General features: G+C 43.4%; 1 protein-coding gene across 4 annotated transcripts in view; it reads right to left on the reverse strand.

Moving 5' to 3' along the window:
- LOC121538455 (vitamin D3 receptor A) overlaps positions 1-18,745 on the reverse strand; it is a 96,690-nt gene that overhangs the window by 27,401 nt on the left and 50,544 nt on the right. For all 4 annotated transcript variants that reach the window (XM_041846478.2, XM_041846479.2, XM_041846477.2 and 1 more), the window contains exons 2-6: positions 14,713-14,860; positions 13,127-13,257; positions 4,794-4,978; positions 4,470-4,569; positions 3,620-3,803 (exon numbers count right to left, since the gene is read on the reverse strand). In XM_041846478.2, the coding sequence (XP_041702412.1) occupies positions 3,620-3,803; positions 4,470-4,569; positions 4,794-4,978; positions 13,127-13,257; positions 14,713-14,858 (746 nt within the window). In that variant the 5' untranslated portion in view covers positions 14,859-14,860. The remainder of the gene's footprint in view (positions 1-3,619; positions 3,804-4,469; positions 4,570-4,793; positions 4,979-13,126; positions 13,258-14,712; positions 14,861-18,745) is intronic.

The raw sequence follows: 18,745 nt of genomic DNA on the forward strand, positions 1-18,745 counted from the left end.
TATTTTTTAAACATTGACCCATATTTAACAAAAAAAATAAGCACTAAACTACTTCAATATATAGTTCAAATTATTATTTTTTACAGGTACCAGGCCACCTTCAGACGAGTCTTGCGAGGATTGTGGGCATCCTAGAGCAAAACTACCATTGAAAAGTTTGGGGTCACTTAGAAATGTCCTTGTTTTCCATGAAAACATACATGAAATTAGTTTGAATAGAAAATATAGCAAAATGCATAGGAAATGTAGTCACTGACAAGGATGGAAATAATAATTGTGTCCTTCAAACTTTGCTTTCGTCAAAGAATCCTCCATTTGCAGCAATTACAGCCTTTGGCATTCTAGTTGTCAATTTGTTGAGGTAATCTGAAGAGATTTCACCCCATGCTTCCTGAAGCACCTCCCACAAGTTGGATTGGCTTGATGGGCACTTATTACGTACCATACGGTCAAGCTGCTCCCACAACAGCTCAATAGGGTTGAGATCCGGTAACTGTGCTGGCCACTCCATTATAGACAGAATACCAGCTGACTGCTTCTTCCCTAAATAGTTAATGCGTAGTTTGGAGCTGTGCTTTGGGTCATTGTCCTGTTGTAGGACGACATTGGCTCCAATCAAGCGCCGTCCACAGGGTATGGCATGGCGTTGCAAAATGGAGTGATAGCCTTCCTTCTTCAAGATCCCTTTTACCCTGTACAAATCTCCCACTTTACCACCACCAAAGCACCCCCAGACCATCACATTGCCTCCACCATGCTTGACAGATGGCATCAAGCACTCCTCCAGCATCTTTTCATTTGGTCTGCGTCTCACAAATGTTCTTCTTTGTGATCCGAACACCTCGTCTGTCCATAACACTTTTTTTCCCAATCTTCCTCTGTCCAGTGTCTGTGTTCTTTTGCCCATCTTAATATTTTATTTTTATTGGCCAGCCTGAGATGTGGCTTTTTCTTTGTAACTCTGCCTAGAAGGTCAGCATCCCAGAGTCGCCTCTTCACTGTTGACGTTGAGACTGGTGTTTTGCGGGTACTATTTAATGAAGCTGCCAGTTGAGGACCTGTGAGGCGTCTGTTTCTCAAACTAGACACTAATGTATTTGTCCTCTTGCTCAGTTGTGCACCGGGGCCTCCCACTCCTCTTTCTATTCTGGTTAGAGACAGTTTGCGCTGTTCTGTGAAGGGAGTAGTACACAGCGTTGTACGAGATCTGCAATTTCTTGCACAGAATAGCCTTAATTTCTCAGAACAAGAATAGACTGACTGAAAGTTATTTGTTTCTGGCCATTTTGAGCCTGTAATCGAACCCACAATTGCTGATGCTCCATATACTCAACTAGTCTCAAGGCCAGTTTTATTGCTTCTTTAAATCAGCACAACAAACAAACATAATTGCAAAAGAGTTTTCTAATGATCAATTAGCCTTTTTAAATGATAAACCTGGATTAGCAAACACAACGTGCCATTGGAACACAGGACTGATGGTTGCTGATAATGGGCCTCTGTACATCTATGTAGCTATTCCATTAAAAATCACCCGTTTCCAGCTACAATAGCCAATTACAACAATGTCTACACTGTATTTCTGATCAATTTTATGTTATTTTAAAATGGACAAAAAAATTGCTTTAGAAAACAAGGACATTTCTAAGTGACCCCAAACTTTTGAACGGTAGTGTACATCTTCGTGAAAGTCTCACCTTTCCATAGAGGGGTCTTTAGTGTGTATCCCAAACTGTTTGGACGCTACAGACAGAAGTTGGGAGATTGGCGGTGCCGACTTCAGACGAGTCCCGTTACGCTTGTGGGGGTCATTGAGCAAAACGGAGAACACCATTGTGTTCGTGACACGTAGGCCAAACCGTTCGGATGCTACAGAAGTTTTCATGAGAAGACTGATTTTCGGGACGTCTCATGGTCTGACAAACACCGCTGTAGCTTGGCCACCTTCCACCGCAAATGCGGAAGGCCACCATTGGCGGATGTGGTGGATTGAGACGCAGCCCAGGCAAAAATACATAACTCTAGCTTAGACAGATTTTTGATGGGGATTTTTATTATAATGCTAATTATATTTCCACTTTGGATGGTGTATCAATACACCAAGTCACTACAAAGATACAGGCGTCCTTTCTAACTCGGTTGCTGGAGAAGGAAACCGCTCAGGGATTTCGCCATGAGGCCAATAGTGACTTTAAAACAGTTACAAAGTTGAATAGCTGGGATAAGAGAAAACTGAGGATGGATCAACAACATTGTAGTTACCCCACAATACTAACCTAATTGACAGAATGAAAAGAAGGAAGCCTGTACAGAATACAAATATTCCAAAACATGCATCCTGTTTGCAACAAGGCACTAAAGTAATACTGCAAGAAATGTGGCAAAGCAATTAACTTTTTGTCCTGAATACAAAGTGTTATGTTTAGGGCAAATCCAATACAACAATCACTGAGTACCACTCTCCATAATTTCAAGCATAGTTGTGGCTGCATGATGTTATGGGCATGCTTGTAATCGTTAAGGACTGGGGAGTGTTTTTAAGAAGGAAAAAAATTAACGGAATGGAGCTAAGCACAGGCAAAGTCCTAGAAGAAAACGTGGTTCAGTCTGCTTTCCACCAGATACTGGGAGATGAATTCTCCTTTCAGCAGGACAATAACCTAAAACACAAGGCCAAACCTACACTGGAGCTTCTCACCAATAAGACAGTGAATGTTCCTGAGTAGCCGAGAATGTTTTGACTTGAAAATCTATAGCAAGACCTGAAAATGGTTATCTAGCAATGATCCACAACCAATTTGACAGAGCTTGAAGAATTTTGAAAATAATAAAATGGGCAAATGTTGCACAATCCAGGTGTGGAAAGCTCTTAGAGACTTACCCAGAAAGACTCACAGCTGTAATAGCTGAAAAGGGTGCTTCTACAAAGTATTGACTTAGGGGTGTCAATACTAATGTAAATTAGATATCTGTATTTCATTTTCAATAAATGTGCTAAAAATTTCTAAAAACATATTTTCACTTTGTCATTATGGGGTATTGTGTGTAGATGGGTGAGAGAAAAAAAAATACTTAATCCATTTTGAATTCAGGCTGTAACAACAAAAAGTGGAATAAGTAAAGGGGTATGAATATTTTCTGAATGCACTGTGCATCTGGGGAGCGGATGGATCAGGAACCTTAATTGAACTCGTGTTGCACCCACTCTGTTCCAGTGTATTCCAGGAAGTCTTTATTAAATGCCTTACACACATAATAACACACTGTACCAAAGCATGTAGCTATGCAATTACCGAAGTTGACCACCAACATAAATAACTATTAATGGACAGTAGGAGCCTGACTAAGACAAAATCTCAGATTGAAATGTTGTTGTGTGATGGCCTAATTAACGATATATGGTGGAGCAATCATGTGTGTAGATCCTACACAATCCCTTTAATGTACTATATTAAGGATTCGGGGGGGAAGTTTCCACTATGTACAGATCTAGGATCAGCTTCCCCTTCCAATCCTAACCTTTAACAGAGGGGGGAAACGCAAAACTGACCCAAGACCAGAATCTAAGGGCAACTTCACCCTACACCTTTAGTAGGCACATGATATGCTAGAGTCCCACCTGAAGCCAGGAATCATCTTAGCGAAGCCGATGACCTTCTGGATGCTGTAGCTGACCAGGTCAGCCAGGTGGGGCAGCATGGAGAGTTTGGAGCCGTCGTCCTCACTGGAGTCTGGGCTGCCTGCACTGTCCTGGTACATCATCAACAGACTGCTGAAGTTCATCAGCTTGCTGTCCACAGACTCTACACACACAGAGAGCGAGAGAGACACACACACACACACACACACACAGAGAGAGAGAGACACACACACACACAGAGAGAGAGACACACACACACAGAGAGAGACAGAGACAGAGACAGACACAGACACAGACACAGAGACAGACACAGAGACAGACACAGAGAGAGGAAATATAAGAGTTCATGGGGAATGAATAAGGGAGATATGTAAGAATGGCAATAAATGGTTGCTAAAAGAAGCAACAGGTTTACAATGCAAGGTACAAAAGGCCATTCCTCTTCCTCAGTGATTACTGCAGTTCCAAGAGTATGTAGGGAAAGCTGCAGCCCATTATGCGATTATGTAGTGTAGGAGTAAGGCAGGGACAGGCGTGTTGTTAAAGAACCTTGGTACATCTGGACAATATGTTAGAGTGCTTTTTCAAAAGACACCCAGGCAGGCATTTTATAAAAGCAAATGTATGGTACACGGCAGCTTCATAACAAACCTCAGAGTGGTGTGTGATTGTGAATTTTTCCACAGCCAAGTTATGGCCTTTGGTTCTACCTCATCACTTTAAGGAGACACTTGAGACTTTTTATGCCAACACATCTTGTTAATGGAAAATGTGATTGTGGTGCATGTATACTGTGTGTACGAGTCCTATATGTGCATGCGTCCCTCACCTGGTGAGTGGTTGAAGGAGTCTGAGGAGGCATCTGACAGAGAGTGAAGGGAAGCTGCACGACTGGCACTGCGTGTTACTGGACCCTCTCGCACCGGGGGCTGCAAACACACAACACATACAACTAACATAACACAAGAACATATTTTGATTTGTCTTGGAAAGTGCACATAGAAGTGATTGATAAAACAGACCCATAATCATTTTAAGTGAGAATTGTAAAACATTACATTAACGTCATGCATATCTGTGATTTTGTATATAAAAGCAATATTGCAAAAAAAGTGAGAATGTGAGCGGCTCGGCTAGTTTGAGCAGTACTGACCCTGAAGCGTGAGAAGTCAGAGTAGGAGTCGTCATAGGTCTTGTGGTGGGCCTCCACCAATGAGGCGATGACCTGGCTCTGCTCGTCATTCAGCCTGGGTCTCAGGGCCTCCCGCGCCGCCTCCTCCTCCTTCCGCTTCTGGATCAGGTCCTTCTTCCTCTGCACCTCCTCATCTGTCAGGATGACTGGGGGAGAGAGGGAGGCGAGGGGGAGACGGGTGAGAAGAGGAGGGATGGGAGAGAGAGAAGGAAGAACACAGCTAGCCTGATTGCCTCACACAGGAGCCTCAGATCTACTGACAACAGTGGTCGATAAGTGAGTTTCTATCACTTGCTGATAGTTTTCTTCACACAAACAGCAGCTAGCTATGAGAGACTCTAGAATGTGTAGGTTTATAATCTTCCAAGGAGAAAACCATTAGCGCCACAAGTGCTGCAGAGTGTAATCTGAGCCATGCTGTTTCTCAAACTAAATCTGACAAACCAGTCAATTTACATGCCAATAAAACGTGTCAAACTCATTCCACAGAGGGCCGGGTGTCCGCGGGTTTTTCCTCCTCCCTTGTACTTGATTGATGAATTAAGGTCACTAATTAATAAGGAACTGCCCTCACCTGGATGTCTAGGTCTTAAAACAGCCGACACTAGGCCCTCCATGGAATGAGTTGATACCCCTGCACTAGAAGATGATGCACAAAGCAATAGATAAATCAAATCAAATTAGAAATGTACGAGACCGAGGCTAAACAAGGGCTGGGGCTGACTCCATTTAGTCAACTGGTCGATTGGCTGTTGGTCGAACAATATTTTTTTAGTCAAGCAGTCGCAAACATATATATTTTCTCTTTTTTTTTTTTATGGCACACGAGACACCCGTCTGATTCACGCCTGTCTCAGTGGACTAATCCAATGCGGAGGCCGCGGGGCTGGCACACCAGCATCACTAGTAGTACATTTACCCTTAATTCCCATCATTTCTAATCTACAATGTTTGTTTGGTTACCGTCATTTCTGTTAATGCATTCAATATATTATTACAGTCCACTCTGCGTGAAAGGGGAAAAAAATGTCATGCTGTGATCCGGTGGAAACGTCATAAAAATAGGCCTACCTGATTACTTCTTATCCCTTGCGCAAATAGCCTACAGCTGTGTCTGTCTGGTGCAGGAAACTGAGGGCCCAGAATATTTTATACAAGTTTGCTAGCACCAGCTTCAGGCCAGACCCAAGTTAATAGTTGATACAATGTTTCAAGTTCTATGTTTCAGGCCATGTGTAGCCAATGTGATTTATAGGATATTTATTTTTATAAAGATATTCTTTACCTGCAGGCTGCAATGTTTTTATTTGTTGGCTTTATGTAGGCTATTTTTACATAGTTTGAAATGACAATAGAAGTAACTTTTTGAATTTTGATTAACCACACGATAAGGATTGAGATACGAATACTTTATTATAAATTAAATTAATCTGTTCCACGAAAATGTGCATATGAAAATTATAACTGGCACGCAGATCGGTAGAAATGGTAAGATAAATTGGCACTCCAAATGGAAAAAGGTTGCCGACCCCTGGTGTAGCCTATTACCTAGTGGAAACTTCAGGAGCGTAACAGCAGAGTCTGCGAAGGCCAGCAGCAGCGGGAGGAAGCGGATCAGATTTGTTTTTTCTCTTCTTCTGGTTAGGCTATCTTGATCTCTGGCTCCCGAGTAATTTGTTGGTCTTCATTATTTAAATCACAGTGTGCAGACAAGCTCAGTAGCCTATATATAGTTGATTTTATTAACAACACATAGGGTGTGTGTCTATATAGGGAAAAATACGTTTAAAAATGTAGACCAATCGATTGGTCGAAAGAACAGACGACTCTAGGTCGACCAAGATCAGTAAAATAAATTGTCGGGGACAGCTCTACTACACACTAGTAAATAAATAGAAACTAAACTAGAATGTATTTTTGTTTCAATGACGAAACAAATAAATCATACAAAATGTACCAGACAGAGACTAACTGCTACAAGTTAGCCTTGTAAATAAATAGCAATTAAAAGCTAAAAGCCTTTTCTGAATGTGAATAGGGTGGGGAATTGTCAGGGACCTCACGATACGATATTATCACGATACTTGGGTGCCGATACACGTATTGCGATTATCACGATTCTATATGTATTGCGATTCGATGTTCCAAACATATTGCTCACCATATGTCTGCTGCACACAGACAAGAGACAACATGAGAAAACGAGTTTTGATCAGTCATGGAAATAAGAAAGTGCTGAAAACAAATTGGCTCTATTTAATATGATGAGAAACAAGCTATGGAAGGAAAAATACTGGAGTTTTGGTGCCAGTACAGCCAACTAGCGCAAAAATGATAGTGATAGTCAAAACGATACAATATATTGTCAAAGATAATACCCCAATATGCAACTGTATTGATCCCCATCACAAAATGTGAATCAGCTTCATGGCAGGACAATCCTGTCTTGCCTGATGTTTTCTAGAAACTCCTGCACACTTCATTAGCAAAAAATTGCTTTTACCACCCTTGTCAGAAAATGTATTACGCAACAGTAAAACAAATGTTGCCTGTTTCACACACGGACAGATCGAATTCCTGCTAAACCAAGTTTGCCTGCCATTAACAGCAGCTGTGGTAGAATACATTTAATGTTTGTGTCTATCATTTGCCAATAGTCTTCACTGAACAGCAGATTGAAGGAAACGTAGGTGATAAAACCAAAATACTTTGGGAGCTGACTAACCACAACCAGGCAGCTGGTTCGTAATATATGCTAGCTAGTAGCTACAGTGGGGAAAAAAAGTATTTAGTCAGCCACCAATTGTGCAAGTTCTCCCACTTAAAAAGATGAGAGAGGCCTGTAATTTTCATCATAGGTACACGTCCACTATGACAGATAAATTGAGGGGGAAAAAATCCAGAAAATCACATTGTAGGATTTTTTATGAATTTATTTGCAAATTATGGTGGAAAATAAGTATTTGGTCACCTACAAACAAGCAATATTTCTGGCTCTCACAGACCTGTAACTTCTTTAAGAGGCTCCTCTGTCCTCCACTCGTTACCTGTATTAATGGCACTTGTTTGAACTTGTTATCAGTATAAAAGACACCTGTCCACAAACTCAAACAGTCACACTCCAAACTCCACTATGGCCAAGACCAAAGAGCTGTCAAAGGACACCAGAAACAAAATTGTAGACCTACACCAGGCTGGGAAGACTGAATCTGCAATAGGTAAGCAGCTTGGTTTGAAGAAATCAACTGTGGGAGCAATTATTAGGAAATGGAAGACATACAAGACCACTGATAATCTCCCTCGATCTGGGGTTCCACGCAAGATCTCACCCCGTGGGGTCAAAATGATCACAAGAACGGTGAGCAAAAATCCCAGAACCACACAGGGGGACCTAGTGAATGACCTGCAGAGAGCTGGGACCAAAGTAACAAAGCCTACCATCAGTAACACACTACGCCGCCAGGGACTCAAATCCTGCAGTACCAGACGTGTCCCCCTGCTTAAGCCAGTACATGTCCAGGCCCGTCTGAAGTTTGCTAGAGTGCATTTGGATGATCCAGAAGAGGATTGGGAGAATGTCATATGGTCAGATGAAACCAAAATAGAACTTTTTGGTAAAAACTCAACTCGTCGTGTTTGGAGGACAAAGAATGCTGAGTTGCATCCAAAGAACACCATACCTACTGTGAAGCATGGGGGTGGAAACATCATGCTTTGGGGCTGTTTTTCTGCAAAGGGACCAGGACGACTGATCCGTGTAAAGGAAAGAATGAATGGGGCCATGTATCGTGAGATTTTGAGTGAAAACCTCCTTCCATCAGCAAGGGCATTGAAGATGAAACGTGGCTGGGTCTTTCAGCATGACAATGATCCCAAACACACCGCCCGGGCAACGAAGGAGTGGCTTCGTAAGAAGCATTTCAAGGTCCTGGAGTGGCCTAGCCAGTCTCCAGATCTCAACCCCATAGAAAATCTCTGGAGGGAAGTTGAAAGTCCGTGTTGCCCAGCGACAGCCCCAAAACATGACTGCTCTAGAGGAGATCTGCATGGAGGAATGGGCCAAAATACCAGCAACAGTGTGTGAAAACCTTGTGAGTACTTACAGAAAACGTTTGACCTGTGTCATTGCCAACAAAGGATATATAACAAATTATTGAGAAACTTTTGTTATTGACCAAATACTTATTTTCCACCATAATTTGCAAATAAATTCATAAAAAATCCTACAATGTGACTTTCTGGAAAAAAAAATCTAATTTTGTCTGTCATAGTTGACGTGTACCTATGATGAAAATTACAGGCCTCTCTCATCTTTTTAAGTGGGAGAACTTGCACAATTGGTGGCTGACTAAATACTTTTTTTCCCCCACTGTACCTATTGAGCTGTGCCGCTGCCGCCCACATTTGATTTAATCTATTGTCATATTTAAGGATTTATCCACAATGGAGACAATATACAGCCACACTGTTCAGAACTAGAGGTGGACCAGCTTTACTCTAAGATAGAATCTTGTTTTACTACTGCTGGTTGGCTGACATCAGGCCAGAACGGGACACCGAGTAGCCCATCTAGCATGGCATTGTCAGAAGGACCGCCGCCGCAGCCAGGCTAGCATGTGGTCATTTTCCAGAGTTAACCAGCAATCGTCTGCTGTGCTTTCTGGATAGTATTTCACAGTGCCTTTTTGTTTGGTTGGCACAGCGGTGAGGTGACAGACAGCCGGCGGAGACCAGAAAAATCGAGCTGTTTACCACAAATGTCTCCACATTTATTCATTAGCCTCATGCCTGGATCGACATGGCAGAGGACTGAGCTGCAGGGTGAGAGAGAGGAGAAAGAACGAAAGAAGGAGAGAGAGGGAGAAGGCGAGAGAGAGAAGAGAGGAAATAGGAAGGAGAGAGAAAGGAGAGAGAAAAAGAAAGGAGAGAGGAGAAAGAATGAGAAGGCAAGAGAGGAGAGAAAAAGAGGAGAAAGAGGAATGAGAGAGAAAGAGATAAAGAGAAGGAGATAGAGGAGACAAAGAAAGAAGGAGAGAGAAGAGGAGAGAGGAAAGAAGAGAGCCGAGAGAGAAGAGGAGAGAGAAAGGAAGGAGAGGAAAGAAGAGAGCCGAGAGAAAGAGGAGAAAAGGATAGAAAGGATAAAGGGGGAGAGGGCGAGAGAAAGGGGAGAAGTAGAGAGAAAGAGCGAGAGAAAGAGAAGGAGTGAGAGAGGAAGGAGAAAGAGAAAAGAGCGCGCAAAGAAAGAGAGAAAAGAGAAAGAACGAGCAAAAGAGAGGAAAGAGAACGAGAGAAGAGAGAGAGGGATGAGAGAGAAATAGGAGAGAGAAAGAAGTAGAGCTAGGAGAAAGAAAAGGAGAGAAAGGAGAGGGTAAGGGGAGAAGGAGAGCGAGAGAAAATAGAGGAGCGAAAGAGTAGAGAGAAAGAGAAGAAAGAAAGAGAAGTCGAGAGAGAAGAGATGAAGAGAGAGAAAGCAAGAGGAGAGAAGGCAAGATAAAGAGGAGCGCGAGAAGGAGAGAAAGAGGAGAGAGAAAGAGAGGGAGAGACCAGTTCTGAACGGACCCGAGGACAACTCAACCATTTCCGTATAGACCTGGTCAGATCAGAGTTAGGGAAGCAGCAGAGAAGTGAATTTGTAAGCTACTTTATTAACAGAGCTGATAAAACGCAAGAGAGACGCTCTAGCAGGTGTAGGAGGGGCCTTGCGGTGTGAGTACTGTGAGCGAGTGATACAGGAGCAAGGAGGGAGGGAGAGAGAGACAGCAACCAACCATACCAAGCAGACTCGCGCTAGTGTACTAACTTCTAGTTTGTCACAGCTAGGTTATTTATCATTCAATATGATTACGTAGTACCTGTCTTGACTGCATCAAACCGAGAGAAGCTAGCTAGCTACGCTATCTTGGCTAACTCAGGCTGCATGCGCTTTCTCCCTGTCCTACAGTTCCAAATAACAACACTTCCATTCAGGTTATTAAGTAGCAGCGTACCTGTTGGCTCTTGTAGCCTATCCTTCTCATTTTAATGCCATTTTCCATTGATTAGATCATCTCCTAACTTGCTTTGCCACACACGGAGGCTCTATGACTGTAGTGTCGCTTTGAGGACTTGTGATTGGCCGACAACAACAAGCCACTGCATAGGATATTGTCGTTGAGCAGTGGTGACATACTGTTAACGTTTTATCCACAACTCTGTCCATCGCCGTTGTAATCTACTGTGAAGCCAAAATGTTCCCAAACAGGAGATTTAAAACAATGGAGGATCCTCCAATTATGTTTTATAGACCACACCACTCGCCATCGTACAGAACTAGTTCCCAGCTGCGCCTCACAAAAGGATAGTTTGGAATGCACCAATTAACCTTAGAATTTTGATTACAACGTGTGCATAGGCTCTAGTTGTTCTAACGGAATAGCCTACAACGTTTCTTCAACTCAGATTTACTCAAGAGGCAATGGCATACAACACAGCGTAGTCATAGCTTAAAGGCTAGTTTACAGAGAGGTCATAATAGTTTGTAGGCCAAACCGATTTTCGGGATGTCTCATAGTCTGACAAACACTGCTCTAGCTCTGTCACCTTTCACCGCAGACGTGCGACATCAGCGCATCCAATGCAAAATAATATTTCTCTAGCTTAACCTGACAGATTTATGGGATTTTTTTTATGCTAATTAGATTTCCGTGGGGCGCGGACCTCGACTTTAGGATATCATCAATATCACTACAACTACCCCTCTATTACTCAGAGAAAGTAAGGTAGGAGGCACCTCCATGCAGAATGAGCACAGAGGCGCTATTCCTTGCTGCTTTCCTGGTAACCCTGTAGCTTAAGGGAGCATGGGTAATTGTGTACTGCTCACTGATTTGGCAGGCTGCGCAGAGTGGGCAGGCCTGCTCTGTTGTCTTGGCACTCACACTAACAACTGTGGACAACGTGGCTGGATCCTCAGCATGGCAGGGGTGCTTTGAAGAAGCAACAAAAAACTGTAGGGGCAAGGCTTTGGATTGACCAATTACAGTGTTAAGACTACACCCACAGGTCATCAACGTCAACTGTCATTACTGTCATTAACACACAGAGCTGTGCAAAACATCTCCGTGTAGCATTTAACATGATTTATTCATGCGAACATACAGTGCTATTTGAGTCACATACTGTAACAGTCCAAAAAAAGAGGCCCAACAGGCAAACTTTAAAGAACATCAACATTCTACTTTACATAACCGCTTCCGCTTGTGTCCACATCAAGCTTAGCACAGCTCGACAACTGCTCAGTCGCCGCGCTGATCCAATCGCAAGTCTCATTCCACACATCTGCCTGAAATGTTTCGTGCCACATCGTTTTTACATGAGTGAGCTCCACATGACTGGGGCATGGAGCGCCAGGCAGCTCCTGCCTCATCCATGACTCAGTGGCCTATAGCACTTGTGTAGACAAAGAGGCCATTTTAGCGGTTTGGATCCTTTTTTCTTTTCCAGGGGGCTCATTTAGGCTTGTGACTGTTTGCAGGCTAGGCTACATGGCAGCAGCTCCACTCTCCTCCTGCTGGTGATTTAAATCTGTGTCGGACCATTGTGTAACAGGCCGGAGATAGAGTGTCATTGTTGGACTGGTCTTAATTTCTGTCCCCTCCCTCTTTCTGTCACCTCAAAATGAACAGCTTGTTTATTTTCATAACCATGCTGATTTGTTGGTGTTCCAGCACAGTAAAGTGGAGGGTATTTCATAAAGCAGGATTAATATGATTTAGCTAGTTAATTTTTCTAAATATTCTGAAACAACCACATATTTTCTAATTCGGTAAAGAATGTACAACAGGCCTGGGCATTGTTGTTCACTAATTTACTCCAAGTAGGGAAAGGATGGCGGAGTTGAAAAGTAATAAAAGGGAGTATATATATAAAAAACATGGGGGATTGGAAGTGATGCAGACAATTACATTGATAGAAGATACAATCTATCTGCAATATTAAGCTGATCCATCCCCCCCAAAAAAAAGATAAAAAAAGAAAAGAAAAAAAGAATGTAAAACAGTACAACCCTGGTCTATTTTCTGGCTGAATGCAACCCAAATACAGACAACATAAAGAGCATGTCCAGGCAACGATGACTATTCATGAATGTACAGTAAAACAGAAGGTAGTAACATGCTGTACAGTGGAGATTGTACTGTACTGCTCTTCACATTAGGCCTACATGTAAATAGTCTTTAGCCAGCATGAGCCCAGCACTTAAAGTGCTGAAGTTACTTTATTTATGACCATTTAGCAATCAGTCTCTGAGCACTCACACTCCTTCATCATGCCGATGTCCACGCAGCGTTTGAGCCGGCAGGCCTGGCAGTGCCGCCGGTTGTCCTTGGTGATGGTGCAGCTGCTGTTGAAGGGGCAGGTGAAACTTGCCTTACGCTTCATGCTGCGTCTGGTGGGGGCAGAGATATTAAAACCTGGCTCACTGGCACATTCATATATACACAGAGACATTAAAACCTTGCTGCATACACTGGAATTTTTTGCAAAAAGGGAGGCAGATGGGATTATTACTCAGCTGGATTACATTTGTAGACACACAAACGGAATTAGAAAACTACACTACTAGACATGAGAGGACAGCTGACTTAACATTTACATTTATATTTTAGTCATTTAGCAGACGCTCTTATCCAGAGCGACTTACAGTTAGCGAGTGCATACGTTATTTTTTAGATTTTTCAATCCCTCCCCTACCTTGGACGACGCTGGGCCAATTGTGCGCCGCCCCATGGGTCTCCCGGTCACGGCCGGCTACGACAGAGCCTGGATTCGAACCAGGATCTCTAGTGGCACAGCCTTAGACCACTGCGCCACTCGGGAGACTCAAGAGTGACGAGTGAAGGGTTGAGTTTAATGAGAACAGCATAATGCCTGAGAAAGACAGTCTGGCATTTTTTCCCCCCTTCTTTCCTGTAGACACTTTCTCTCATCCATATACATCGGTTACATTTTAAGAAGCTGCATAAAGTTACCTAGACTGAGATATGATATGGCCAACCCTTTTGATAGGGTGCTTCTGCCCTGCAGTAGGAGTACTTCGATCACTATGAACCCTATAGGTATAAACCTAGAACCGTACAGTGTTTTATATGTTTTCTTGATGTTCTTCATGGTTTCAAGAAATCAAAGGGAAAAAAATTGAAGGGAAACAGCTCAGCTTTGAATTCAGCAGCGAAACGGACGTCTATGGAAAACTCTATTTGACCTGTACTTGTAAAGATATACACAGTGGCGTTGGACTCACGCAACTGCACTGATCGCGAGCACTTGTTTCTATGATCGACTAAACTGGTTTACGGTTAACAAGTTTATAACAAGGCTGTGGTTTCTGACATCTTCTGCTGTAAAATAACAGCCACAAACGACAGATCTTGGCTACATTAATGAAGTTACCCCCTCTAGGCCAATTCCTTGTCTTTAAACAAAAATACTCACATTCTCCCATTCCTGCTCAAAAGACCAGCTTGCACTAGCTTTAAAAAGCTTCCAGGTAATACGCTTCCATATGGACAGCACAACCAGGTTGAGGTTGGTTTAGTTTGGCTTGGATCGGAGGCTGTCAGATTTGCATTATTTTTTTATTATTTTAGTATTGCCCAAAAGACCACATTGTTTTTATTCCCGGATAGTGTGGTATGTTCTCCTCTGTGCAGGAAGTATAGAGCCCTAATAAGCCCCGGAGCCCCACAGGCTACTCCACTACATTGTGTTCATTAGGGCAAGCAACCGGAAATAAAAATGAAGACAGCCCCGGACAACCCTTCCTGTTCCAAGTCAAACTGGACCCTCCAGCCCAATCCCATCCCATGTATAGTGTACCTGCCCTGTCCTGGTGAGTACCCACCTGAAGAAGCCCTTGCAGCCCTCGCAGGTCATGGCATTGAAGTGGAAGCCTGTGGCCTTGTCCCCGCAGACGCCACAGATGCGCGGCGCGTTGCGGTCGAACTCATCAGGCCCCACCACAGAGGTACTCACAGCCATGGCCTCCATCACTGCAATGAGAGGGAGAGAGAGTGGTTGGTTAGCAGTGGTCTGGCGCAGTCTTTATCCTTCCCATGTGTGTGAACAAGGCTGTATCAGACAGGTTGCATGTGTTGCTACTCATATTATAGGGACAGGTGTTTGGGAAATTAGCATAAGCGAATAGCCACAAGACAAGAAGAACACCCTGATGATTGTTCCTGTTATTGGCTCTGTAGTGACATAACGATCACACCATCTGTCCCTGTCAATTAAAAGAAACTACTGAAGTAATGCAAACCAGAGGTAACACACCTAACCCCTTTTCAATCTCACTGCCTAATTTCCTTTGACAACCAAAGATCCTCTGGCACTGTATGTCCAGAGATGAGCAGAGAGAGACATTATATCCTATTAGTGGTGTTACATATAGGAATTAGGGACCTCCCAGGAGGATGAAGCAGCTCTAACAGGGAACAGAGGGAAGAGGAAGCTGGACCAAAGAAAAGAGAAACGGGAAGAGGTTGTGATTGACGGGGCGTGAGAAAGTGAGTTCAACAGTCAGTTACATGGCCAGACTGGGTTTAGCCTGCCTGTAGGGCAGGTTTCCCCAACTGGCAGCCCACGAGCTGAATTTGGCCTGTGGGTGATTTTATTTTGGGGGGGGACATAAAATACTAAAAACACCAGCAAATCAGCTCAGAGTGGTTTACATTTTGGAAATCTGTTCCAATGTATTCCCACGCATAACAGAGATACAGTGCCTTCGGAAAGTATTCAGACCCCTTGACTTTACAGCCTTATCAAAAATTGATTAAATTGTTTTTTTTCCCCTCATCAATCTACACACAATACCCCATAATGACAAAGCAAAAACTGGTTTTTAGAAATGGTTGCTAATATAAAAAATAAAGAATAAAAAAAAGATTTATGACATTTATATAAGTATTCAGACCCTTTACTCAGTACTTTGTTGAAGCACCTTTGGCAGCGATTACAGCCTTGAGTGTTCTTGAGTATGACACTACAAGCTTGGCACACCTATATTTGGGGAGTTTCTCCCATTCTTCTCTGCAGATCCTCTCAAGCTCTGTCAGGTTGGATAGGGAGCGTTGCTGCACAGCTATTTTCAGGTCTCTCCAGAGATGTTCGATCGGGTTCAAGTACGGGCTCTGGCTGGGCCACTCAAGGACATTCAGAGACTTGTCCCGAAGCCACTACTGCGTTGTCTTGGCTGTGTGCTTAGGGTCGTTGTCCTGTTGGAAGATGAACCTTCGCCCCAGTCGGGAAGTCCTGAGCACTCTGGAGCAGGTTTTCATCAAGGATCTCTGTACTTTGCTCCGTTCATCTTTCTCTCGATCCTGCCTAGTCTCCCTGCCGCTGACAAACATCCCCACAGCATGATGCTGCCACCACGCTTCACCGTAGGGATGGTACCAGGTATCCTCCAGATATGACGCTTGGCATTCAGGCCAAAGAGCACAATCTTGGTTTCATCAGACCAGAAAATCTTGTTTCTTATGGTTAGAGTCCCCTTTAGGTGCCCTTTGGCAAACTCCAAGCGAGTTGTCATGTGCCTTTACTGAGGAGTGGCTTCCGTCTGGCCACTCTACCATAAAGGCTTAATTAGTGGAGTGCTACAGAGACGGTTGTCCTTCTGGAAGGTTCTCCCATCTCCACAGAGGAACTCTGGAGCTCTGTCAGAGTGACCATCGGGTTCTTGGTCACCTCTCTGACCAAGGCCCTTTCTCAGTTTGGCCGGGCGGCCAGCTCTAGGAAATTGCCATCGATAAAATGCAAATTGTTTTTGTTGTCCGTAGCTTATGCCTGCCCATACCATATCCCCACCATGGGGCACTCTGTTCACAACATTGACATCAGCAAACTGCTCACCCACACGACACCATGCACGCTGTATGCCATCTGCCCGGTACAGTTGAAACAGGATTCATCCATGAAGAGCACACTTCTTCAGAATGCCAGTGGCCATTTAAGGTGAGCATTTGCCCACTGACGTCGGTTACAATGCCAAACTGCAGTCAGGTCAAGACCCTGGTGAGGACGAGGAGCACGCAGATGAGCTTCCCTGAAACGGTTTTTGACAGTTTGTACAGAAATTCTTCAGTTGTGGAAACCCACAGTTTCATCAGATGTCCAGGTGGCTGGCCTCAGACGATCCTGCAGGTGAAGAAGCCGGATGTGGAGGTCCTAGTCTGGCGTGGTTACAGTGCGGTTGTGAGGCCGGTTGGACGTACTGCCAAATTATCTAAAACAACGTTGGAGGCGGCTTATGGTAGAGAAATTAACATTCAATTCTTTGGCAACAGCTCTAGTGGACATTCCTGCAGTGAGCATGCCAACTGCACGCTCCCGCAACTTGAGACATCTGTGGCATTGTGTTGTGTGACTAAACTGCACATTTAGTGGCCTTTTATTGTCCCCAGCACAAGGTGCACCTGTGTAATGATAATGCTGTTTAATCAGCTGCGTGATATGCCACACCTGTCAGGTGGATGGATTATCTTGGCAAAGGAGAAATGCTAATTAACAACAGGGATGTAAACAAATTTGTGCACAAAATTTGAGAAATACGCTTTTTGTGCACATGGAAAATGTCTGCGATCTTTTATTTCAGCTCAGTATATAAACAATCTCTCAAGCACAAGACCACCTGCTTGTGAGTAGTCAGCTAATCTTATATTTAAAGTTTAGCCAACTTGGATCTAATTGCTAGCTAACAAGGCAGAACAGTTGAATTGTTATGAACACACCCTTCTGTCCGTCCCTAACTGTTTGAACAGCATGTTAGCCTGTCCACTTTGTTCAGATGTTGAAATCAAGTGGCCTACCTTATTTCTCAGAATAAGACTGAGTTGCCAATTCCTTATATAATTGTGTTTTATGTTTATTGTTGCACATTTATAAAAACAGACTAGACAGCTAGTACAACAGTATTTGGCTAAAATGCTGCTAACGGCACGTGGTACCGCAATGCTGCGCGCGACAAACTGAGCACTCATTTTCCAGAATCAGTGTTCACTGATACTCTCGTTTTAGTAGTGTCTGCTCTGCGCGCAATTTGAGGAGTTGAGACATAAAAACGTTATCGTTAGAAAAGGTTAACTTCACTATTACAATAAAATAATGACCGATTCTGTTGGAACAAACCTCAAATGCAAATAGTTTAAACAGCGTGTCAGAGACGAAGAAGTGATCTCTAATCTTTGTTGTTTTGAGTGGTAGGGGGAAGGGCTTGGTTTGTGTGTAAACCACAGAGGAAGAGGCAAAGTGCTAAAATCTGTCCAACATTAGCCCAATGCGTCTCTAGGAGCTTATTTTGGGCCTAACTAAACTTGTCGCCTGCCTTCCCGCCTTTGGGACAACGACTCCCATTGTTAGGGCGGAGACATGTGAATCTCGTCATTATATAATCATAATAATAATATAATATGCCATTTAGCAGACGCTTTTATCCAAAGCGACTTACAGTCATGCGTGCATACATTTTTGTGTATGGGTGGTCCCGAGGATCGAACCCACTACCTTGGCGTTACAAGCGCCGTGCTCTACCAGCTGAGCTACAGAGGATCTCTGGTGTAAATGGGAAGCACAGAAAGAGCATAGGAGATGAGACCAAAAAGACAGCTTGAGAACAAGTGGACATAAAATGCTCAATAAAAAATGTAACAAATACAAATTATTGCGATACAGGCATTTGGAATATCGCGCAAAAACATAGATTTGAATTAATTTCATATAGGTTACCCAGCCCTACTGATTAGGCATTCCCGTCAAAATGCCAGACACCAATAACCCCCATACACATAGAAAACAAGGACATGCCATTTCTCAATACATAGTACTAGCAAATTCTGAACCATTAGACTGAAAAACAGTAATAATACATTCTTATTTAG

This window comes from Coregonus clupeaformis, chromosome 24, assembly GCF_020615455.1.
Source record: "Coregonus clupeaformis isolate EN_2021a chromosome 24, ASM2061545v1, whole genome shotgun sequence".
NCBI lineage: Eukaryota > Metazoa > Chordata > Actinopteri > Salmoniformes > Salmonidae > Coregonus > Coregonus clupeaformis.